The 19859-nt window shown below is 41.6% G+C and overlaps 2 protein-coding genes across 2 annotated transcripts; one reads left to right on the top strand and one right to left on the bottom strand.

Moving 5' to 3' along the window:
• Positions 1-1509: 1509 nt before the first annotated feature.
• Positions 1510-5783, top strand: fscn1b (fascin actin-bundling protein 1b). Its single transcript, XM_061829982.1, has 5 exons — positions 1510-2454; positions 3626-3782; positions 3858-3979; positions 4331-4501; positions 5356-5783. Exons 1-5 carry the CDS (start codon positions 1617-1619, stop codon positions 5562-5564), a joined length of 1497 nt encoding a protein of 498 aa, XP_061685966.1. The 5' UTR covers positions 1510-1616; the 3' UTR covers positions 5565-5783.
• Positions 5784-8671: 2888 nt separating this feature from the next.
• On the bottom strand, positions 8672-19564 carry LOC133506619 (serine/threonine-protein kinase PLK1-like). Its single transcript, XM_061830926.1, has 11 exons — positions 18866-19564; positions 15897-16065; positions 15505-15649; positions 12921-13014; positions 12531-12756; positions 12382-12427; positions 11425-11522; positions 11256-11333; positions 10264-10418; positions 9587-9769; positions 8672-9060 (listed from the first exon to the last, which is right to left on the bottom strand). The coding sequence occupies exons 1-11, from the start codon at positions 19247-19249 to the stop codon at positions 8872-8874; spliced, it is 1767 nt and encodes a 588-aa protein (XP_061686910.1). The 5' UTR covers positions 19250-19564; the 3' UTR covers positions 8672-8871.
• Between the last annotated feature and the right edge of the window lie 295 nt (positions 19565-19859).

Here is a 19859-nt window from a genome sequence, read left to right as displayed (position 1 = left end):
TGGGAGGTTGGCAACAGTCACAAGTGCACACCATGTCCAAACATTTCAAATAGACTGTCAAGCGTGGCTTTTGAATATATGTATTTTGTGTTTTATGCGTTCCGGCAAATAGCCAACAGGTGATATGTGGATCAAGGAAACAAGAGAACACTTGCAGGGAGAATTTTATGGTAAACTGAAAGGAAATTGGAGTGTGAAGGTGTTACAAAAAATAAATATTGGAAATAGAAATCATCTGTGCCGCAGGGTGAAGGTCTACTAACGCTACAGGCAATTTTGTAACGTAGCATTTGAGCATTTAAAATGTCACGCAAGTGTAAAAAGAAGGATTGTAATGAACTGACGGTTTTTACCGTTAAAGGCACTGGAGAAAGCCTCATTACAGTGTGTTGCTGCAAGCCACCAGAGGGATCTGTGTGTGAGCTCAAGTGCCAGGATGATGATTCAACCATGTTTTTTTTATTTTGGGGATACTAGAAAAATGCGGATCCCAGGGTGACGACAGTTGAGAGAGGAGTTGCATCAATTTGAGCGAGCGTTCCAGATGTTCGCTCCTTACGAGAATCCAACTCAGACGGCCGCCATCTTGCAAGATGGAAAAGCTATCAAAGGGAAAGTATGGAATCGATAACTGATGGTTTCCAGATGTGTAACGGGACCTTGAACACAACTCAGGTTGCAGCGTTTAGAATTTGGATGTCATCATTTGGGGGAGGAGGGAGCACTTACACAGAATTTGCTTTTTCTTTGGCTTTTCAACAGGGGCAGTTTTTTGTGATGTGAATGACAAAGACACTTATTTAAAGCGGTAAAAGTAGCCCATGTTGTTTTTAAGGCAGGGTTGGGGTATCAAACTTAGGTTCGGTTTTCAAATTAGGTGGGACGGGAAATTCGGGTTTCAAGCCAAGGTTGTCTATGACAGGGGTGTCAAACATACCCGCGGCCCGGAACCAGCACGTAAGGACGTTCGATCGGCCCGCAGGATCATTTAAAAGTGAAAAATGCATAAAATACATGAAAGAAATATTTTAAATGAGATACAATTCATGGATTATCCGCTTATTATCTGTCATGAATTTTATGACAGTTGGCGAATGAAACTAGGGTTAGTGTTTTAAATTAGGTTATCAAAACCAAGGTTAGGGTTTATGATAGGTTTCGGGTTTTAAAATTAGGGGGGAGGGAGGTACACCAGATTTAGGATTTAGAAATAGAGTTAGTTGGCCTACTAGTTTTACATTTGAGTTTAACCCAGGGCGAAGGTTCCAAATTGGGGTTTCAAAACATGGTTATTGTTTCAAATGGTTAGGAATATGCGAGTACAGTATATGAAATACAGTTTTGGTCTATAATGAAAAAAAACTGTGCAAACAAGAGCGTGGTAAATTGGAACTCCCGTCGTAAGGTAGCACACAAAGAGTGAAGACTACTGCAGTGGTCTTCATGCAACCCCCCCCCCCCCCCCCCCCCGTGGGGCGTGTGCAGCTTGTTCAAACGCCGGTCGTACAGCTCTGCCGCTGGGGACGTCCACCCACCGTCCTTCTCTTCTCCGTATTTTTTCTCTTCTCCATCATCGAGTCGACTCCTGTGCCTGCCTCCCCCCTCTCGCCCGCATCATGTCGTCCAAGTGGTCGGGCGGCTCGCTGCTGCGTGTCCCGCTGGGTCTGGTGAACAGCGAGGACAAGTACCTGACGGCCGAGGCATTCGGCTACAAGATCAACGCGTCGGCCGTCAGCCTGAAGAAGAAGCAGACGTGGACTCTGGAGCAGGACGGCGACGACGGCAGCGACTGCGGCGCGGTCTTCCTCCGCTCCCACCTGGGCCGCTACCTGGCCGCCGACCGGCACGGCAACGTGACGGCGGACAGCGAGGGGCGCGCCGGCGCCGACTGCCGCTTCGTCCTGGCGGCGCAGCCGAACGGTGGCTGGTCGCTGCGCTCCGAGCCGCACGGCCGCTACCTCGGCGGCACGGAGGACCGCGTAGCCTGCCACGCCCAGGCCGTCACACCGACCGAGATTTGGAGCGTCCACCTGGCCGTGCACCCGCAGGTGAACCTCTACAGCGCGGCGCGGAAGCGCTTCGTCGGGCTGAGCGGCGCCCGCGGCGAGGTATCCGCCGACCGCGACGCTCCCTGGGGCGTGGACGCGCTCATCACCCTGGTGTACCGGGACCGGCGCTACCACCTGGGCACGGCCGACAACCGCTTCCTGCGGAGCGACGGCGGCCTGGCCGCAGCCCCCGGGCCGGACACCGGCTACGTGCTGGAGTTCCGCTCCGGCAAGGTGGCCTTCCGAGATGCGGCCGGCCGCTACCTGGCGCCGTCCGGCCCCGCCGGCACGCTCAAGTCCGGGAAGGTGTGCCGGGTCGGGAAGGACGAGCTCTTCGGCCTGGAGAGGAGTCACGCGCAGGTGGTGCTCACCGCCGGGAATGGCAGGAACGTCTCCACCAGGCAAGGTACAGTATATTCGGAGGGTGCTAAAACTATTGTAAAATCGTATTATTTTAACAACATACACTGCCAGTTCTCATTTTCGGATGTAGGGAGGAAGCGAAGATGGAAAGAAGGCAAAATTAAGGAAGGAGCGGGGTTCAGCAGCAGTTCTGGGCTCGTCAACCCAAACCTGCTCTTGAAACCTTAACACTGCCCTGGAAACCGTCATTCAGCATTTGAAACTTTTGCTTAAAACCGAAACCCAGACTGGAAACCTCAGCCGTGGCTTGAAATCCTCAAATATCTGATTGGTTTTTCTACAATATGGCACGTTCCCCAAGAAAATATACAGCTTTTTCTACAAATCCTAAAAGTTCTAGAGCATCAACAAATTTGTTCGAGAAAATGTACACTTTTTTCTTTTATGTAACAACGTTTTCTGGAAACATTCAAACATTTATTAAAAATTCTCTGCACAAATTCATCACACGGATCCTTGCTACGGCTTAAATGTTGCCTCCTGTATTTTTATTTCTTTTAAACTGAAGGAGAAAAGAGGTTGTCATGGAGACGGACTGGATTGAACTAAATGGAGACGCGTTGTCAAGTGTTTTGGGTCGATTCGCCACTCAATGGTGTGACGGCAACTGGGTTCAATTGGACATGAAATCCTGCATTATTACTGCGATACAGTGCGATATACAGTACAGTGGTGCCTCGAGATACGATTGACTTGACTTGCGAGTTTTTCGAGATACCGACTATCGCTCGGCCAAACGAGAACTGAGTCAGAATAAGTTTGTGTGTATTTTTTCTACTGTCAACATGAAATGTCCTGTTTTTTACTAAGGGGGTGGAAATTAAAAAATATATATATAATCAATCCATCAAATAACTGCTTTTTCGATTATTAAAATAATCATTTGTTGTACCCTTACTTTAATCCCACTCCCATTTGAGGTTTACCATAAAATAAAACAAAATGCAACTTTGAGAATTATACATTGTGTATTTAAGTAAACCAGTCCCAAAGCTTCATGCTAAAAAAATATTATCAAAACGCCATAGATAGGCTAACGAAACTTGCAATGATTTTGCAGTAGTTATAAAACAGATTACATTTGACTACAAGCGTGAGCAATAAATACAAATTGGGCACACATTAATCCTCAGTCAAGCTGGCATCTTTTCCAGGCATGGACCTGTCGGCCAATCAGGACGAGGAAGGTGACCAGGAAGTCTTCCAGCTGGAGATGAGCCCCGAGGACAGGAAGTGCTCCTTGAAGACGTCAGCCGGCAAATGCTGGACGCTGACGCCCGCCGGCGGGTTGCAGTGTGCCGAAGCCGACAAGTAACAGACGTTAGCTTCGGCTATTTGGCGGGTTAAACGTAGTGCTAACCCTTTTTGTTGTGTTTTTTGCGAAAGGTCTGCCAACACTTCCTTCGAACTGGAGTGGCGCGACGGTCACGTTTGCGTACGTGCGGCGAACGGAAAATACGTGACGGCTAAGAAGAACGGACAACTCGCCGCCACTGTCGATAACAAAGGTCCCTCCGATGTTCGGTTTCGGATACCCAAAGTTACGAAAATATCGAATGATGTCTTTTCCCAAGATGCTTTCCAAAAGGACTGAGATGGGCAAAATGATGAGGGAAAAAATGTATTTTGTCGTCCTCTGCTCACATTTTGCATTGATAGAGAATTGTTTTTCTCCCCCCAAAAAAATCTTCAAAATATAACGTTTTTCAAGTAATGACTTTTCTTCAAAAAATTTTTCAAGTTTCTCTCTAAAATATAAAAAATATTTCTGGAAAATGTACAACTTCTTTCTGGTGTTTTTTGTTGGGTTGCATTCTTGCATTGTTGTTAAGGGCTAACGCAGATGGTGTCGCCTTCAGGGGACGCGGAACAGTTCTTCGTGAAGCTCATCAACCGGCCCCTCATCGTCCTTCGCAGCGAGCACGGTTTCATCGGCGCCCGCAAAGCCGGCGGCGCCACGTTAGATTCCAACCGGGCATCCTATGACGTCTTCCGCCTCCACTTCCAGGACAGGGCGTATGCCCTCCAAGGTAAGCAGGGGACGGAATTGGCCGCCACCCCAAATTTATTTTAAGATATTTTTTTTTGCTGAAATATTGCTTTTTAATACAAATATGCAACTTTTTTTCTTTAAGCTATACACTTTTTTTCTTGAATGTATGCCATTTTGGGGAAAATGAAATAAATAATTAAACTTCCTGTCTGGAAAAGATGCAAATTTTTTTTAACTATATGCCAAACGTAGTGGCAAATTTTCCTCAGATATACTTTTTCTAGAATATGCAATTTTTTTCTTAAATGGAGGATTTTTTTTAAAGGAAAATAATAAAAAACGTATATAAATTAATGACTTTTTGTATTTTTATACTTTCTTTCAAAAGTGCAATTTTTGGAGGAAATAACTTTCTAGGGAATCTTACAGTATTTCAAAATAATTAAAATTGAAATATTATTGTTATTTTCAGGAATAAACTTTTCTCAGGACGGTATGCACCTTTTTTTTTAAAAAAAAAATTATTTTCATTCAAAATACACTTTTTTTTTTAACCAGAAAAATACAAAATGTTTTCCCCAAATATCTGCAACTTTTTTCTTGAAATTATAGAACCTTTTTCAAAAATATTGAACTTTGCACATTTTTTAACTAAAATATTTTTTTTCTGGAATATATTATAATATATTTATATTATGATATTTTTAATGAAAATAAGAGTTGAATTTTGTACTTCCTTTCAAAAATATTTTCTAGAGGAAAATAGGAAAGAAACATTTCGTACTTTTCAAGCCTATCCAAATTTTTTTTCCCCAAAATTAGGCACATTTTCTTCATCAAATTGAAATCTTTTTTTTTTTTTTTTTTCACTTGCCCCTTTTTGTCTTGGAGACTGCGAGGGCAAGTGGTGGCGCGCGGGCGAGGACGCAACGGTGTCGTGCAGTGCCGACGGCGTGGGGGCTCGCTTTCTCTTTGAGTTGTGCGACGTGGACAAGATGGCGGTGCGTGTGGTGGGGGGCAAGTACCTGAGGGGCGACCGCGCCGGAGGCCTCAAGGCCAGCGCCGACTCCGTGGAGGGCGCCACCCTCTGGGAGTACTGAGCAAGCACAGCCCGTGTGTGTGTCGTCGGGACTTTGATTTGGAGGTTTTTTTTTTCCCGAAAACGGATGAGTTGGAATTTATCATTTCAAAATGAGGATAAGCGCTACAGAAAATGATTATTTCCATTTGCATCCAATTGTTTTAGTTTTTTTTTTAAGTACATACAGCTCATCAAATAGCTAGTTAACTGAGTTTTGGTGAAATATAAAAAGGGTAAAATAAACAATACGCATGAATCTAGCCAGATTTGATTTACTCATTTTGTCTACATCATTACATAATTAATTGGTTAATTGATAACACAAAACATAATAAAAATCGGACTAATTTACCTTTCTTCCTGAATGTTAGTCAAACAAAATGAAGACCATGTTTTTTAAAATTCTTTTATTTCATCCAATTTATTGTAGCTTAAAAAACGGGGTAAATAAAATATATTCATTTTTTCCTCTAAAATTTGTTTTTAATTTATATTATGTTCACTATTTGATTTTTATTCATTCATCTCAATTATTTCATGTCGTGCTGAATAAAATTACCTTTTAAACAATTTTACAAGGCTTGGAAAAAAATTATAGTAAATGATTGGATAATCAATTACCAATACAATTAACCCATTATAAATAAGAAAAATGGCAATGATTATTTATTATTACGATAAATTATTTTACAGCTATAGTTTATGTTTTTTATTAATGAAGTTTCTTTTGAAGCAGTGTGTCCCAACTTTCAATTTTGAAAATCTTAAGCACAAAAGTTTGCCCTCGCTGCTTTATTGTGACAGTGTTACAAAAGCAACTTTATTTCTTGCACAATCCAGCCGAACCTCCAAATTTGACCATTACCCGTCCCAGATTTTATTTTTTCGTTTTCGGATTTCAAACCTTCCCGGCCAACCCAGGGATAATGGGGGTGAAAAATCTAAAAGCCAAATAAAAAGCAAAGCCCACATACCACTCAATTTGGGAGTTTCGCTTTGCTGTTGTTGTTGTTGTTGTGGTTTCAAATGAACATATCCTACATTATCAATGAAGTTCAAGAACCAACCTTTTTCATGTGATTTGTGGCAGTGTTTAAAAAAAAAAAAAAAAGTGATCATATTGTTCACAAAGTGTTGTCCAAGATTCACAAAACAAGTTTCAAGACATTTTTGCACAATCGCATCATTGTGCCTTCCTTCATATGTTGAGTACAGGTTGAAACGCAATAAAAACATCTTTGCTTGAACTTGTAATTGTTTCTATCACCTCTTAAGTAAACCTCACTCGCGCCCCCCCACTAAGCAACCTCAAATTTGGTGGGCACGGCCATCATGAGTAGACCCACAAAAAGTCTCGAGAAGACAAAAGAAGTCGGCCATTTTAGTCTGGGGCTACCACTTTAGTCACATTTTCTAGGAGACCTTCAAAAGGGAAGTCATCCTAAAAAATTGGGGATTCTTTTTATTTTAACCAAAGAATGAACCTGGTATATAAGTCAGATACTTAATCACCAAAAATGTGAGTTTTTCATCATTTTTCATTTTGACAGAGCATGATGGTAAAGTTTGATCACTCACCATTGGTTCCATAAATTTGAAAATTCAGCCCCTGAAGGGGGTTTCACTGAGGAGTGAGGCATGTGTATGATGAGTAGACCCCCCCCCCCAAAAAAAAAAAAAAAAACAACAACAACCAAAAAGTCTCAAAAGGCCAGGGCTGAAATGATACAGGAAGTCAGCCATTTTGGTGTTGAAGCAGCCATTTGCTCATCTTCGTTGTGGCAAGGCCAATCACGTATTGGGCAAGACCAAACGACTTTTTGTGGGGTGCACGTCCCACCCAGTCGAGACCCATTGGCGCCACCTACTGGAAGAAATGCATGCATGCCACCACTCTGCTCTCTCAGTTGGTGCTAACGTGTGTGGGAAGAGGATGCGGAGGAAGAAGGCGCCTCCGCTGAGATTTCACCGATGTAGGAACAAAATATTAAAAAAGAAGTTGCCCCGCTCCACTTTCTCTGAATAAAACACTCGAGTCATCCTAAAACTGCTCGAAACTCGAGAGCGAGAGGAGAAAAAAAAATGTTGCCACTAACGCTACAGTACCTGGGCTTGTTGCCGTGGTGACAGCGGGCAAAGCGGGGACTGGGTGAGAGTGCACCCTGTGCGCATATTCATCGACAAAATATAGATATATATATATATAAATAAAATGCACATTCTCAAAAATAAATTATATTCAAATACAAACGTCAAGGCATGTTGACCTCCCCAAAAAAGATGACTCAATCATGAATGAATGATCCTTTTGCGTCACAATGTTTAGGGCAAAGTCACCCAAATTGGCTTCTTTAATCCTAACCGGCCCACTTTCTGTTCAATTTAATTGGGACAAGGGTCTTTGGCAAGTTCTGATTGACATCTGCACGCGGTTCCATGTCAACGGGTCAAACTGGTGTTGGGTGCAGATATTTTTTTATCCAGATTTTTCAGGTGGTGCAGATTCGGAGCTGGTTGGTGTGCTTCAAACCAAAATGGTTGACTTCGTGTCCGACTTGGGATGTGGTTCCTTGAGACTTGTTCACACATCCTGCTCTGGTAGACAAACCAGATCAACGTCACTGGTGCTTTTTGGGGACCCCCTGATAAGGTCGCATGCCAAATATTTTTTGATAATGTTCAATGTGTTTTTATCAGGTTTCCAGGATAATTTGGGTTGGAAATGTCCAGGATGCCCTATTTCAAGCTATTCCAGTTTTTTTTTTTTTTTTTAATGCATAGCAGAATAGACCAGACTTCTGATCAAAATTACACAAGCTTTGCACTGATTGGATTGGATGTTCTCTTTAATTTAAATGACTTATATGCAAAGTCATAGTATTGGTAGTAGGTGTGTGTGTGTATATATATATATATATATATATATATACACACACACACACATACACACGTTGTGCACACCCCTAAACGACAACCTTTTCATTTACATATGTTTCAGGATTTAGCATATCCTCGATGCTCATTGAGTTTGTCAGGTGATACGCGATTAATATCAAATTCTCATCCAATTTTTTTGCAAACCCCACATTCCAGACACATTTTGACATGTTACACGTGAAACGGCAGTCAAGATTGACTTCAAGCTTTATTTAACATTCAAACAAACATGTTGAGCACAACATATTCTCTAAGGAGTAAAATTTCAAAACTTTTAAGACATACAAAAGTAACTTAAGCAAGAACGTCAATAAGAATTGAAAATAATTCTTATGTAAAAACGACAGAGTGTGATGGATGAAAGGCATTAAAAAAAGTGTGTGCAAGCATTAGTGTGCGGACTTGTTGCTGTCCATCAGTCTCTCCACCATGAGTTTAGCATAACGCATGCGGCTGAAGAACTCCTTGGAACAGCCAAACTCTTCCAGAAGAGACAGTTTGTACGTACGGAAGTCCCGCCGCTCGTCGATGTACGTCACCGCCGACATCAGCGGACAGAGGATCAGCTTGGTGTGGTCCTGAAACAAGAAAAGCAAAAAAAAAAATGTTTTTTATTCAGAGGGGGCCTACAGTTTGACAAACATTTTGCCATTTGTAGGCATAAGATGCTTGGTGAAGTAGCATTTTTTCCCCCCCTAAGTCAGGCCAATGTCAAATCTGGAGCAGATATTCATGTGCAGCAAAAAGGAAAACAGTAGTTTCTAAATTTTGAATACAAACACCACAAGACTTCATCTGAATGGCTTTAAGCGTCACAGACTTGCAACCTTTTCAAAGTGTGCGTTTTGTTTTGCCCCCTGTGAGACAAAATAAAGTCTCACAAAGTCAAATGAAAACTCAGAAGTTTTCGACAAGATCTTTTCCAAAATATCAATGATGTAATGATTTAAAAAAAAAAAAAAAAAAAAAAATGCAGGTTTCCAAAAACAAAAAATAATCCCTGAAGTTCACCCATTTTGAAACTGATCTGAAGTGAACCCTAATTTTTATTTTTACTTCACAGGGACGTTTTAAGAAGGAAAAGGCTTGAGCGAGTGTTCGCACCTGGAAGAAGTTTATCTGCACGGTGCCGTTGCTGAGGTGCAGCACGATGGCGCTTTTGGTGCGGAACCACAGCGACAGGTAGGGCAGCCGCGCCAGCTCGTCGCCCTCTCGCGGCGCCATGTTGGCGCCCGCCTTCAGCAGGTGTTCGCTCATGTAGTTGCGGAAGTACTTCAGGAGGGTGATCTGGCGGGGTGACGCCGAGGGACGCGGGTGGGTGGAGCCGCGTGAATGGAAACCACAATCAGTTCATAGGCAATGAGATTGGGGTGGGGGGGGGGGTCACAAATAGTGAGAAAACAAAACATTAAAAATGAAGAAAAAAAAAAAAACAACCTAAAATCAAAAATATTAAAATGAACCAAAAGTGGGAAAAATTAAGAAAATAAAAGGAAAAAGTATGAACAACACCACAAAACACAAAATAAACGACAAAAAAGAACAAAAATTGGGAAAAAAAATACATGGAGGAAAAACAAAAACACTCAAAAACAAAACATGCCTAACTAGAACAAAAAAAAAGACCTGAATTGATTATGAACAAAAACTACAGGAGGAAAAGAACAAGAAAAAAAAGTAAATGTACAACAAATAAAGAGCAAAATGAATACAATGAACAGGAAAAATATAAAAAATACAGACAAGACAGAAGCAAACTAAAATGAAGCCCAAACACAAACCTTCTTGTTAAGGGTGGACGGGTATGTGGTGACGCTCATGTAGGACTCGTGCGCCGTTTTGTCGATGTACTGCAAACTGTCGCCGTCGGCGTACATGATGAGACGCGTGTAGTCGTTGAACAGCACGCCCACGCTGTTGTCACACAGCTGGTAGCCTGCAACAACAGTGCGGAAATCTCATTTCGTTGCAGACGTCGTCAAGTGCAAGGTTTGGAAGGCGGCAGAGATGCTCCTGATTTGAGGAGCAAGGGGTGCACATGGAAGATAATAGCATAATTTCTAAAATTGTATTTTTTTTCTCATATTTTATCTCAAAGAACAAAAGATGGTGCTTGGGGGAAATAAAATGTTCCCCTTTAAAAATAAGTTACAAAATGTCTGTCAGTGTACTGTAGAAATTAAAAATATTTCTTTGGTTAATTTGGTTTTAACATTTGCCCTTTATGAATGCAAAAAAAAAAAACTTTCCCTTTATTTCAAACCAAATTTGTGTTTGTTCTGTTGGGAAAAAAAGGATACTTTTATTAAAAATAAATAAAACATTTATAGTGGAAAACTAATGTAAAAAAAAATGAAAAATTTAAATTTTGGGTTAAGAATAAACACCTTCCAGCCACTATTTAACCCCAAAGCACAATTGTGATTTTGTAGTGTTTATTTTTTTTCCCCCAAACTACATTTTAACTTTATAACATAAAAAAAGCGTACCAAGAAAAAATTTAATGGATAAACTATTCCTGTCCATTTAACTCAGAACTACTTTGATTTAAAAAAAAAAAAAAAAAAATCATCATTACAAAAAAATCATCCTAAAAAGAAATGTCTGAAGTTATTCTAAAAAATTAAATTTAAAAAAAAATTACAAATGTGACAAATATTTTTTTTGTTTTATATTCGGGAACAGGACTGGTGAAGTTTACACTCATTTATCCACGAGTCATTTTATTTTTATTTGGATGTGAACGTTGACTCGTGGCATGAAATTTCCCTACCTAGCCCATATTTGTCCGAGTAGTCGACCCATTTGCTGATCCAGAAGATGGGAATGCAGGCGGGGTCCTCGGCCTCCTCTGCACATACCGGAGCACAAATGCGCCGTTACTCACTCGCCTTGAACACGGCAGCAGACGCGGTTAGAGCGCGAGGAGAGCCCGGCTTCACCTTGGCGTACGGGCAGCCTCTCTGCTGGTTTGGCGCTCAGGAAGCTGTTGAGCTGCTGCAGCAAGTCCTTCAGGTTGTCCTCGGTGGGTTCCGCGTCCCTGAATGACAGATTAGCCGTCAATCGATTGTAAGTCAATCTTTGGGGTATGCAAAAGAACCGCTGATAAAATATATTTCCGCTATACTGCATTCGAATTCATAAGTCCACAATATTTGCCTCTTTATGCACCGCTCGTTTTGATACATTTTAGCTACAATTTCAGTTTTATACGTCATCAGTTGGAAATGAACCATTATTGAAGCGCAATTTTATTTTTCTAGATTTAAATGATCAAACTGGGGATAACATTACAGCGACATATACTTTTTAGAAAAATGAAATCCATTTTTTTTTTTTTTTTCATTTAAAACTTGTGGTAATAAGTCTCAAAACAACTTGATGTACTATGCAACTGTGCAAATATATGTAATAAGTAATATATTTGCACATATATAAAAATACACAAATCTGTTATTTTCTTGTAACCAATAACTGGAAGTGGGAAAATTACAGTAAATGCGGAACAATTAAAATGCAATAGAGTTCAAATATAATACAAAAAGAAAACATTTTTAAAAGGAAAAGGGGAATCCTGGTAATGGAAAAAAAGTTAAATTTTTTTCCCCCAAAATTTTGAATAATCATATATAAAAAAAAATCTGGAGTAGGTAATTTTCTTTTATTCCCTTGAAAGATTTAAGTATTCTAAACAGTTGTAAATTTTCTTAAGAATGGAAAATTTACAACTGTTTAATCCCTCCCCTTTATTCCAAGTGTAAATTAATCAACAAGCATTCATTTACTTACATTTTTTTTTTTAAAAAAAAGCAGATATTTTCTTGTAAACAGTTTAAAAGGGTTCTCATATTCAAAAATAGAGGGGGGGCTATTGAGGGGGAAAAAGTTCAGCATGGTACCTTGGCATCTGCGGCTCACCCTTCACCTTTGCATTCTCCGACTCTCCTGTAGTCCAAAGGGGTGGGGTGGGAATGGGGGGGGACCTCAGTTATTATTAACACCCCCAGCCCAAATACAGAAAAGCGTCACCGGGGCTGAGCACACTCACCCTTGTTCCCGAGGGCGGAGAGGGGCTGGCGCTGGGCCATCTCGGCAGCTGTGGACGGCGCAATGGAGAAACGGGGGGCCACGGTCAGGCAAGTGGTGGGCAAGCGCGACGGGATGTAGCCCGAAGTGAAGAAGTCATCAGACAGCATCTGCGCGATGGTCGGCCGCTGGGCCGGGTCGGCGTGCAGCATGCGCTTTATCAGGGACGCCGCCGCCGGGTTGAGGTGCTGTCGGGGGAAGCGGATGCCAATCGGCGTTTGGATTCCGGCTCAGCAATTGAGATAGAAAAACATATCGACATAATCTAAAATTGTAGCGATTCAAAAAAATGTTGAGCATTTCAGATAGCGTGGGCTTAGCACGCATCCAGAAGTCCTCCAAACAGTTTTACCCATGGGATGGTGTAGTTGTTCTTCTTGATGCGGTTGTACGTCTCCTTCAGGCAGGAAGTCTCAAATGGAGGCTTACCGACAAGCAATGTGTACCTAAATCAACAACAACAACAGATAAGGAAAACATTTTTAAATAATTCAACAAAGAGCTGAAGGATTTGGAAAGATAATTTCTTTTTAAAGATTTTTTTTTGCATGGATAAAGGTTGGACACGAAAGAAAATCTGTCCTCAATTAGTCATGGAAAATGAAAAAAATATTTTTTTATGAATTTGAAAACCATTTGTAATTTTGTCTGAATATTCATGTTTTTTATTTATTTATTTAAATTAAAGTGTGTGTGTGTGTGTATATATATATATATATATATATATATATATATGATATAATCAGACTGGCCATGACTCCCCTCATCAATTCCCCACAATAATTGGTGCTAATATTTATTTATATACTTGTGTATTTCAGCACACATTTCTTTTGAGACCTTTCTTGTGATTGTGTTTAATATTTTTCATTTCAAACAATCCAGAATACTTCATTTTTGCTGCTTTTTGGCATAATTTATAGGGATAGACTGATTACCAACATTTTGAAGCATACTGGCATCTACCTTTATTTTTAGTATTTAAATCCAACTGCCATTAAGAGGTTGAAATTGGGTGAACTTCATTGAACTATATGAATTGAAGTTTTCTTTTAACATTAAAAAGAGTTGGTGAACCTGGGAGCTCTCTGGATTGTAAAACAAAAAAGCCGGTTGTCTGATAAAAAGAAAAACATTTAACATGTTACAAATCTGAAAATGTTTTCAACAACAATATGATTGTGAGTGCGACTGTTGTCTGTCGCCGTGTGCTCTGCGATTGGCTCCAGCACTGCCTCGACCCTCGTGAGGATAAGCAGCTCAGAAAATGGACAGATGGATGCGTAAAGGCATTTAAATTATGCGTGGGAATTTGTATTATTCAAAAGACCGCAACATTTGCTCTCTGAAAACAAATTAATATTGCCCTCCATAACTACCAAAAAAAGATTATCGCACCTAAAAAAAAAAAAAAAAAAAAAAAAAAAAACAGATCGTTGTCTGGCTAATATTGGATTGACTGGTTGTGGCAGACAGCAATATTTCAACTATATGATTGTGCGTTTCCATTTGAATAATAAGTGCCAAAGCTTAACAATGTAGTAGGTGCATTATAATGACTGTGAAATTTAAAAATATAAACTAGAATTACAAGTGTATAAAAGTATTGTTGATAAGAAGCTCATTGGGTTTGCGTGTAATCAGCAGGGACATGGGCATGCTTTTACAAAGCCATTCACCTTTGAGTTTGTGTATCCTATCACTACAACATGGCAGTAAAGCACACTCGTAAGTGGTTTCTTATCTGCCGTGTTGTAATATAAGAGTACTCTTCAGTTACGAAGGCTTCATGTAAGCAAACCTCTGAGCAAACACATTAAGGCAGTGAGCGCCCCCTTTGACCACATCAGACGTATGCACTGTGGTGAGATCAGTGTCATCCTTTGAAGTTACACGCCTCATTCAAACATTCAGATTACAGCATTTACATTTACATCAGAACATTTTACTGAACAATTTTGTGTTTTTGCAAACTTACAATGAAAATGTCAAACAAACAAAAAAATACATTGCTAACCAAACCAAGCTAACTATGAACTGTAAGTTTGAAATGTCGCATCCAACTTTTTCTTTTTTTTTTTTTAATCCACAATGATATTCCCGTCTATTTTTCTTGCTGTAAAACTGAATTATTGCTTGCAGAATATCTTTAGCAACGCATGTTGAAAGCTGAATGATGCTACCAACCAGTTTTAAGGTTAATGTTATGAGCTCTCCTATTTTTAAAATACAGAATTAGCTTTTTGTGCACTGTATTGTCTATGCTTTCATCCTCTATCAGGCTGTGCCAAGGTAGAATTTTAACATTATACACCATCTCATCCTGTACTTTCTACTTTGGCTTCATACCAGACATTTTTTACTCAAAAAAAAAAAAAAGAGAAAATTTCACCCAGTTTCACCACTTTTTCTTCTATTATTCACATACCGTGACATTCATTAAAGCAACAGCACTTTTTTTTTTTACAATTATTATCGAGAGGAAACACAAGCAGCATGTTTAACTGTTTGTAATTATGAGTGTACCCCTTTAAGAGCCGAAGGGGGGCGGAGTAAGGTAAACTATCAGGAGACATAGTGCTTCCATGTTGAGGCGGAAAAAAAAAAAAGTGTCAGACTGGTTCACTGCACTGTATTGGTTTTCATGTGCGCTTAGAATTTCTATGTATTTCTACTCATAACAAATTTTACGCACGTGATTTTTTTTGTGCTCGACTGTGCAAATTTGCGAGTACAATCGCGCCCGTCAAGTCAGAGTGACTGAAAATCCCATGACATTCCCTGACTCAAGCCAAATATTTTTTTTTTTATTTACTGGACTTTCCAAGAGCTGGAAAAGACAACGTTTCTTCCCATGATATTCCAGAAATTCACTGACCCGTACGAAGCCTGAGTAATTTGGGCCCATCCCAGCGTGTGTGTTTGCGGAGACTTACAGTATGCATCCTAGCGACCACACGTCAACCTCGTAGCTGTGTCCTTTCTTGCACAGAACCTCCGGTGCGATGTAGTTTGGTGTGCCGCACAAAGTCTTCTTGCGCTCGCCGTCAAACTCGATCTTGGTGGCCAGGCCGAAGTCCCCTACAGACAGAAACAAGTTGATCTTTTGGACAAAACTTGACATTTCCCGATGAGGATGGCAGGCAAAACCATACAAAAACATTCCCCCAAAAGGCAGTTTTTAAATCACCGACAAGAATTTTTTAAAAATTCTTGGCACGTTGTACTCTTGTGATTACATTCACACTTTGCATGCTCCCAAACTGGATCGATGACTATTTCCATATCCACCGCGACACAGCGGTTGTTCTTTCTGGTGTCTTCTCACCTATTTTGACATCCATGTCGTCGTTGAGGAAGATGTTACCCAGCTTGAGGTCTCTGTGGATGATGCGGTTGTTGTGCAGGTACTGAACACCCCGGAGCAACTGCGTCATGTAGTAGCGTGCTTCGGGCTCGGTCACCGCTTTGCGGCGCTTGTGCAGCTCCAGCAGCGACTAACGCCAGACCCCCCGGGGTAAAGAAAAAAGAGGAAAACAAAAATTAAAAAAAACACTTTTAAGTTACAAGGTTAATTAAAAAAAAAACTGTGTCGCACTATGGGCAAATAGTTAGCATATCTCGGTACAAATCAGTTTGCATGTTCTCCCCATGCCTGTGTGAGTTTTCTCCAAGTACTCCAATTGACCCCTCCGTACAGGGCACTTAACCACGCCACGCCACGTGCGCTCACGTAAGACAAACAGTAAAAATGGCGGGAGCAAAAACGGGCTTTGGTCTATGCAGATCTCTGGCCTCTGATTGGTCAGTGACGCGGATTGCGCAATATCCACGGAGGGGTCAATTTCCTCCCACTTACCAAGAACACGCATGGGGGGGTTAACTTAATACTAAATTGTCCATAGGTGTGACTGAGTTTGAATGGTTGTTTGTATATATCTGCCCTATGATTGACCAGTTTAGGGTATACCCCGCCTCCCTCCCAAAGGCGCTCCCCCGTGCTGAAAAATCTCCTTGTGATTAATGCACATGCGTTACAGGGGAAATCTGGGGACTTAGCAGATTGCCAAGCAGCTTGTTGAAAAAAGGTCCACTGTTAGCGCAATCATCATAGAGAATGGAAGAAGCTAAACATGACGGTCAATCTCAATCGGAGTGGAGTCCCGTGCAAGATTTCACCTCGTGGGGTCTCAATGATCCTTAGAAAGATGAGGAATCAGTCCAGGACTTCACAACAGGACTTTGTTAATGACCTGAAAAGAGTTGGGACCACCGTTTCCAAGGTGACTGTTGGTAATACATTAAAACGTCATGGTTTGAAATCACACATGGCACGGAAGGTTCCCGTACTTAAACCAGCACATGTCAAGGCCCATTTTAAGTTTGCCAATGACCATTTGGATGATACAGAGGAGTCATGGGAGAAAGTTTTGTGATCAGATGAGACCAAAATGGTTATAATTCCACTAACCATGTTTGGAGGAATACGAATGATGATTTCCCTCCCAAGAACACCATCCCTACTGTGAAGCATGGGGGTGGTAGCGTCATGCTTTGCGCGTGTTTTTCTGCACATGGGACAGGACGACTGCACTGTATTAAGGAGAGGATCACCGCGGCCATGTATTGTGAGACTTTGGAGAAGAAGATGGGTCGTGGCTGGGTCTTTCAACATGACAATGACCCGAAGCACACAGCCAAGAAAACCAAGGAGTGGCTCCGTAAGAATCAAGCATATCAAGTTTCTGGCGTGGCCTAGCCAGTCTCCAGACCTTAACCCAATCGAAAAACTTTGGAGGGAGCTGAAACTCTGTTTCTCAGCAACTTTTTGCCGCTTATCCTCACAAGGGTCACAAGAGTGCAGGAGCCTATCCCAGCTGTCAATGGGTAAGAGGCGGGCTACACCTTGGGCTGGTTGCAACCCAATCGCAGGGCACATAGAGACAGACAGCCGCACTCACAATCACACCTTGGGGAAATTTAGAGTGTCCAATGAATGTTTTTGGAATGTGGGAGGAAACCGGAGTGCTTGGAGAAAACCCACGCAGGCACAGGATGAACATGCAAACTCCACACAGGCGGATCCGGGATTGAACCCGGGACCTCAGAACTGTGAGGTCAACGCCTTACCAGCTGATCCACTGTGCTGCCTGTCCAAGATCCCAAATATGTAAATTAATGTTCATCTTTATTCAAATGTTGACAAAAATCTGGAAAGTTTTAAGAATGCTAAAGCTACAAAAATCGAATTGCTTGAATAATCACGATTTACTGTTAAGTTTCCATAATAAGAATTACGGCGCCCCTGGAGATTTAGTGGGCAGAATTCAATCAAAAACCCCAAAATATGATTTACTTCATGAAAAATAAAGGCTGAAGGAAAAGGATGAAGTTAAACTGTGAAATTTGTGTGATGTTCCATATCAGTTGTGAATAAGCTCAAGAGCTTGAAGTTGGAATGTTAAAACTGGCAAAAAAAAAAACCCAAAAACAAAACATTGGTGGTGGTCGATATGTAAAATGTCTGCAATTATTTGGGACAAAAAACTAAGTCATAGGAAATGTGGAATCATGAAACATAGGAATTCGGGGAACGAGGACAAAAAAGAAAAATCGTTCACTGAGATTTATTGCAGACGACCCTTGTGAGGATAAGCGCCATCTTGTGTGTGATAGAGGTCAGAGAACACAGCTGATAGGTGACGCGTGAAGTTTTTTTTCTTTCTAGCGTTAATTTATCCGATTGGTCTTAGGGTGGTGGTGACGTCATTGAAAACCTATCCATTGATGGATGCAGCTTTCTGTGGTGGCAGTAGGGGGCAGTACAATTCAATCGTGCACTCACGTGAAGAAGAGTCTCGCAACTACCGTGACTCGGAAAGTTGCAGTCAAAAGTTTTTCCACACATGGAATAATAAACACATTGTATACCGTACGTGCTTGAAGTATAGTTCCATTGTTAACCTGTGTTGGCCCTTATGTACTTGTTACATTGTTAAAGCAAACGCGACTTGGGGTTTTTGGACATTTGGATTTTTCCAAGATAAACAAAGTTACTACGTATATGTGGTTGTTTTAAATACACGCGTATTCGACCGCTTTTCACTTTGAGCCAAATTGCTGCTGGTCAAGGACAGCACTCGTATTTTAAGTTTGTGCTTGCAACTCAAAGAAAAAAAAAGGATGAAAGACGACTAAGCCCGTTAAAAAAAAAAAACACACTAATATGATAGTTTATAGCTTTTACTGTTAACTTAGTGCGTGTTTGTGCGAAGTTGGCTTTACTGCAGTACTCACTCTCCTCTTGCAGATCTCCAGCACCACAAAGACGAAGTCGTCGTCCTCGAAGAAGCCTCGGAAGCCGACGATGTTGGGGTGCTCCAGGCTCTTGTGGATGGTGATCTCCGAGGTCATCTTCTCGCGCTGGTGCGGCTTGATGATGAGCGTCTTGGGCACGATCTTGCCGGCGAACACCTGCTGGCTCTCCACGTCGGTGATCTCGTAACACTTGGCGAAGCCGCCCTTGCCCAGAAAGCGGCCGCGAGTGTAGCGCCGCTTGGCCCGGGTGTCCACCAGCAACTCTGGGATTTCCTTGAGCGCCGCGGCGGCCAACGCCGAGGACGAAGGGGGATTGTTGGTCGCCGCTTGCGGCTTCTGCTGCTTGGCGGTCGGCGCACTCATTTTCGCCTTGAAATCTTGCTTCTGGCTTGGCTGCGGAAAACGGCCGTCTCCACTTTGGAAAAAATGAGCTGAAATAGGCTGCGAATTCACCGCGTCGCGATGCCAGCGTCACCTCCCCACTCAATAGCTCGATTAAAATGAGTGTCCTGGAATTTAAAAACAAAAAAACAAACGGGAAAGTGCTTGATAAAAAGATGCTCGCTCGACCTCAACTCAGTCGTGACAAACAGTCCCCGAGAACAGTTTAAAAAAAACTGCCAGGAGCATTGACGGCTCACGATTGGTCCGTGGGATTTGAATTCAAAGCATGGCTCGCGGTGCATCACGGGAATGCCAGCCAAACACCGACACCTGATTGGGTGAACGTGTTTCCTGAACGTGGTGCGCATGGGAAATGTAGTTGACACGCGTGGGCCTTTAATCGAGCACTTTAATTGGAGGCGTTGTGGGTGAGAACGATTCCAACACACTAAAGTCAGTCAATACAGGAAAAACAATACGCCTTTACTAAGAGTGTCATGATTGTTTTTACTAATACTGATACGTGAGTGCTGTTTTTATTCCGTTTAGTACCGTGGTCGACAGGGGAAAGCGCGTTGCAAATGGTTAA

This window comes from Syngnathoides biaculeatus, chromosome 9 (genome assembly GCF_019802595.1).
Source record: "Syngnathoides biaculeatus isolate LvHL_M chromosome 9, ASM1980259v1, whole genome shotgun sequence".
NCBI lineage: Eukaryota > Metazoa > Chordata > Actinopteri > Syngnathiformes > Syngnathidae > Syngnathoides > Syngnathoides biaculeatus.
Note: the sequence above shows the minus strand (reverse complement) of the source record. Positions and strands in the feature narration are given on the sequence as shown.

Bases quoted from the DNA above. Each gene is read 5' to 3' on its own strand.
- fscn1b (XM_061829982.1), top strand. From the start codon at position 1,617: ATGTCGTCCAAGTGGTCGGGCGGCTCGCTGCTGCGTGTCCCGCTGGGT. The intron at 2,455-3,625 runs GTACAGTATATT...CATCTTTTCCAG, and splicing joins GAACGTCTCCACCAGGCAAG to GCATGGACCTGTCGGCCAAT. The intron at 4,502-5,355 runs GTAAGCAGGGGA...TTTGTCTTGGAG, and splicing joins CAGGGCGTATGCCCTCCAAG to ACTGCGAGGGCAAGTGGTGG.
- LOC133506619 (XM_061830926.1), bottom strand. From the start codon at position 19,249: ATGAGTGCGCCGACCGCCAAGCAGCAGAAGCCGCAAGCGGCGACCAAC. The intron at 12,757-12,920 runs GTAAAACTGTTT...TTCCCCCGACAG, and splicing joins ACAACTACACCATCCCATGG to CACCTCAACCCGGCGGCGGC. The intron at 9,061-9,586 runs GTGCGAACACTC...TTCTTGTTTCAG, and splicing joins TGCAGATAAACTTCTTCCAG to GACCACACCAAGCTGATCCT.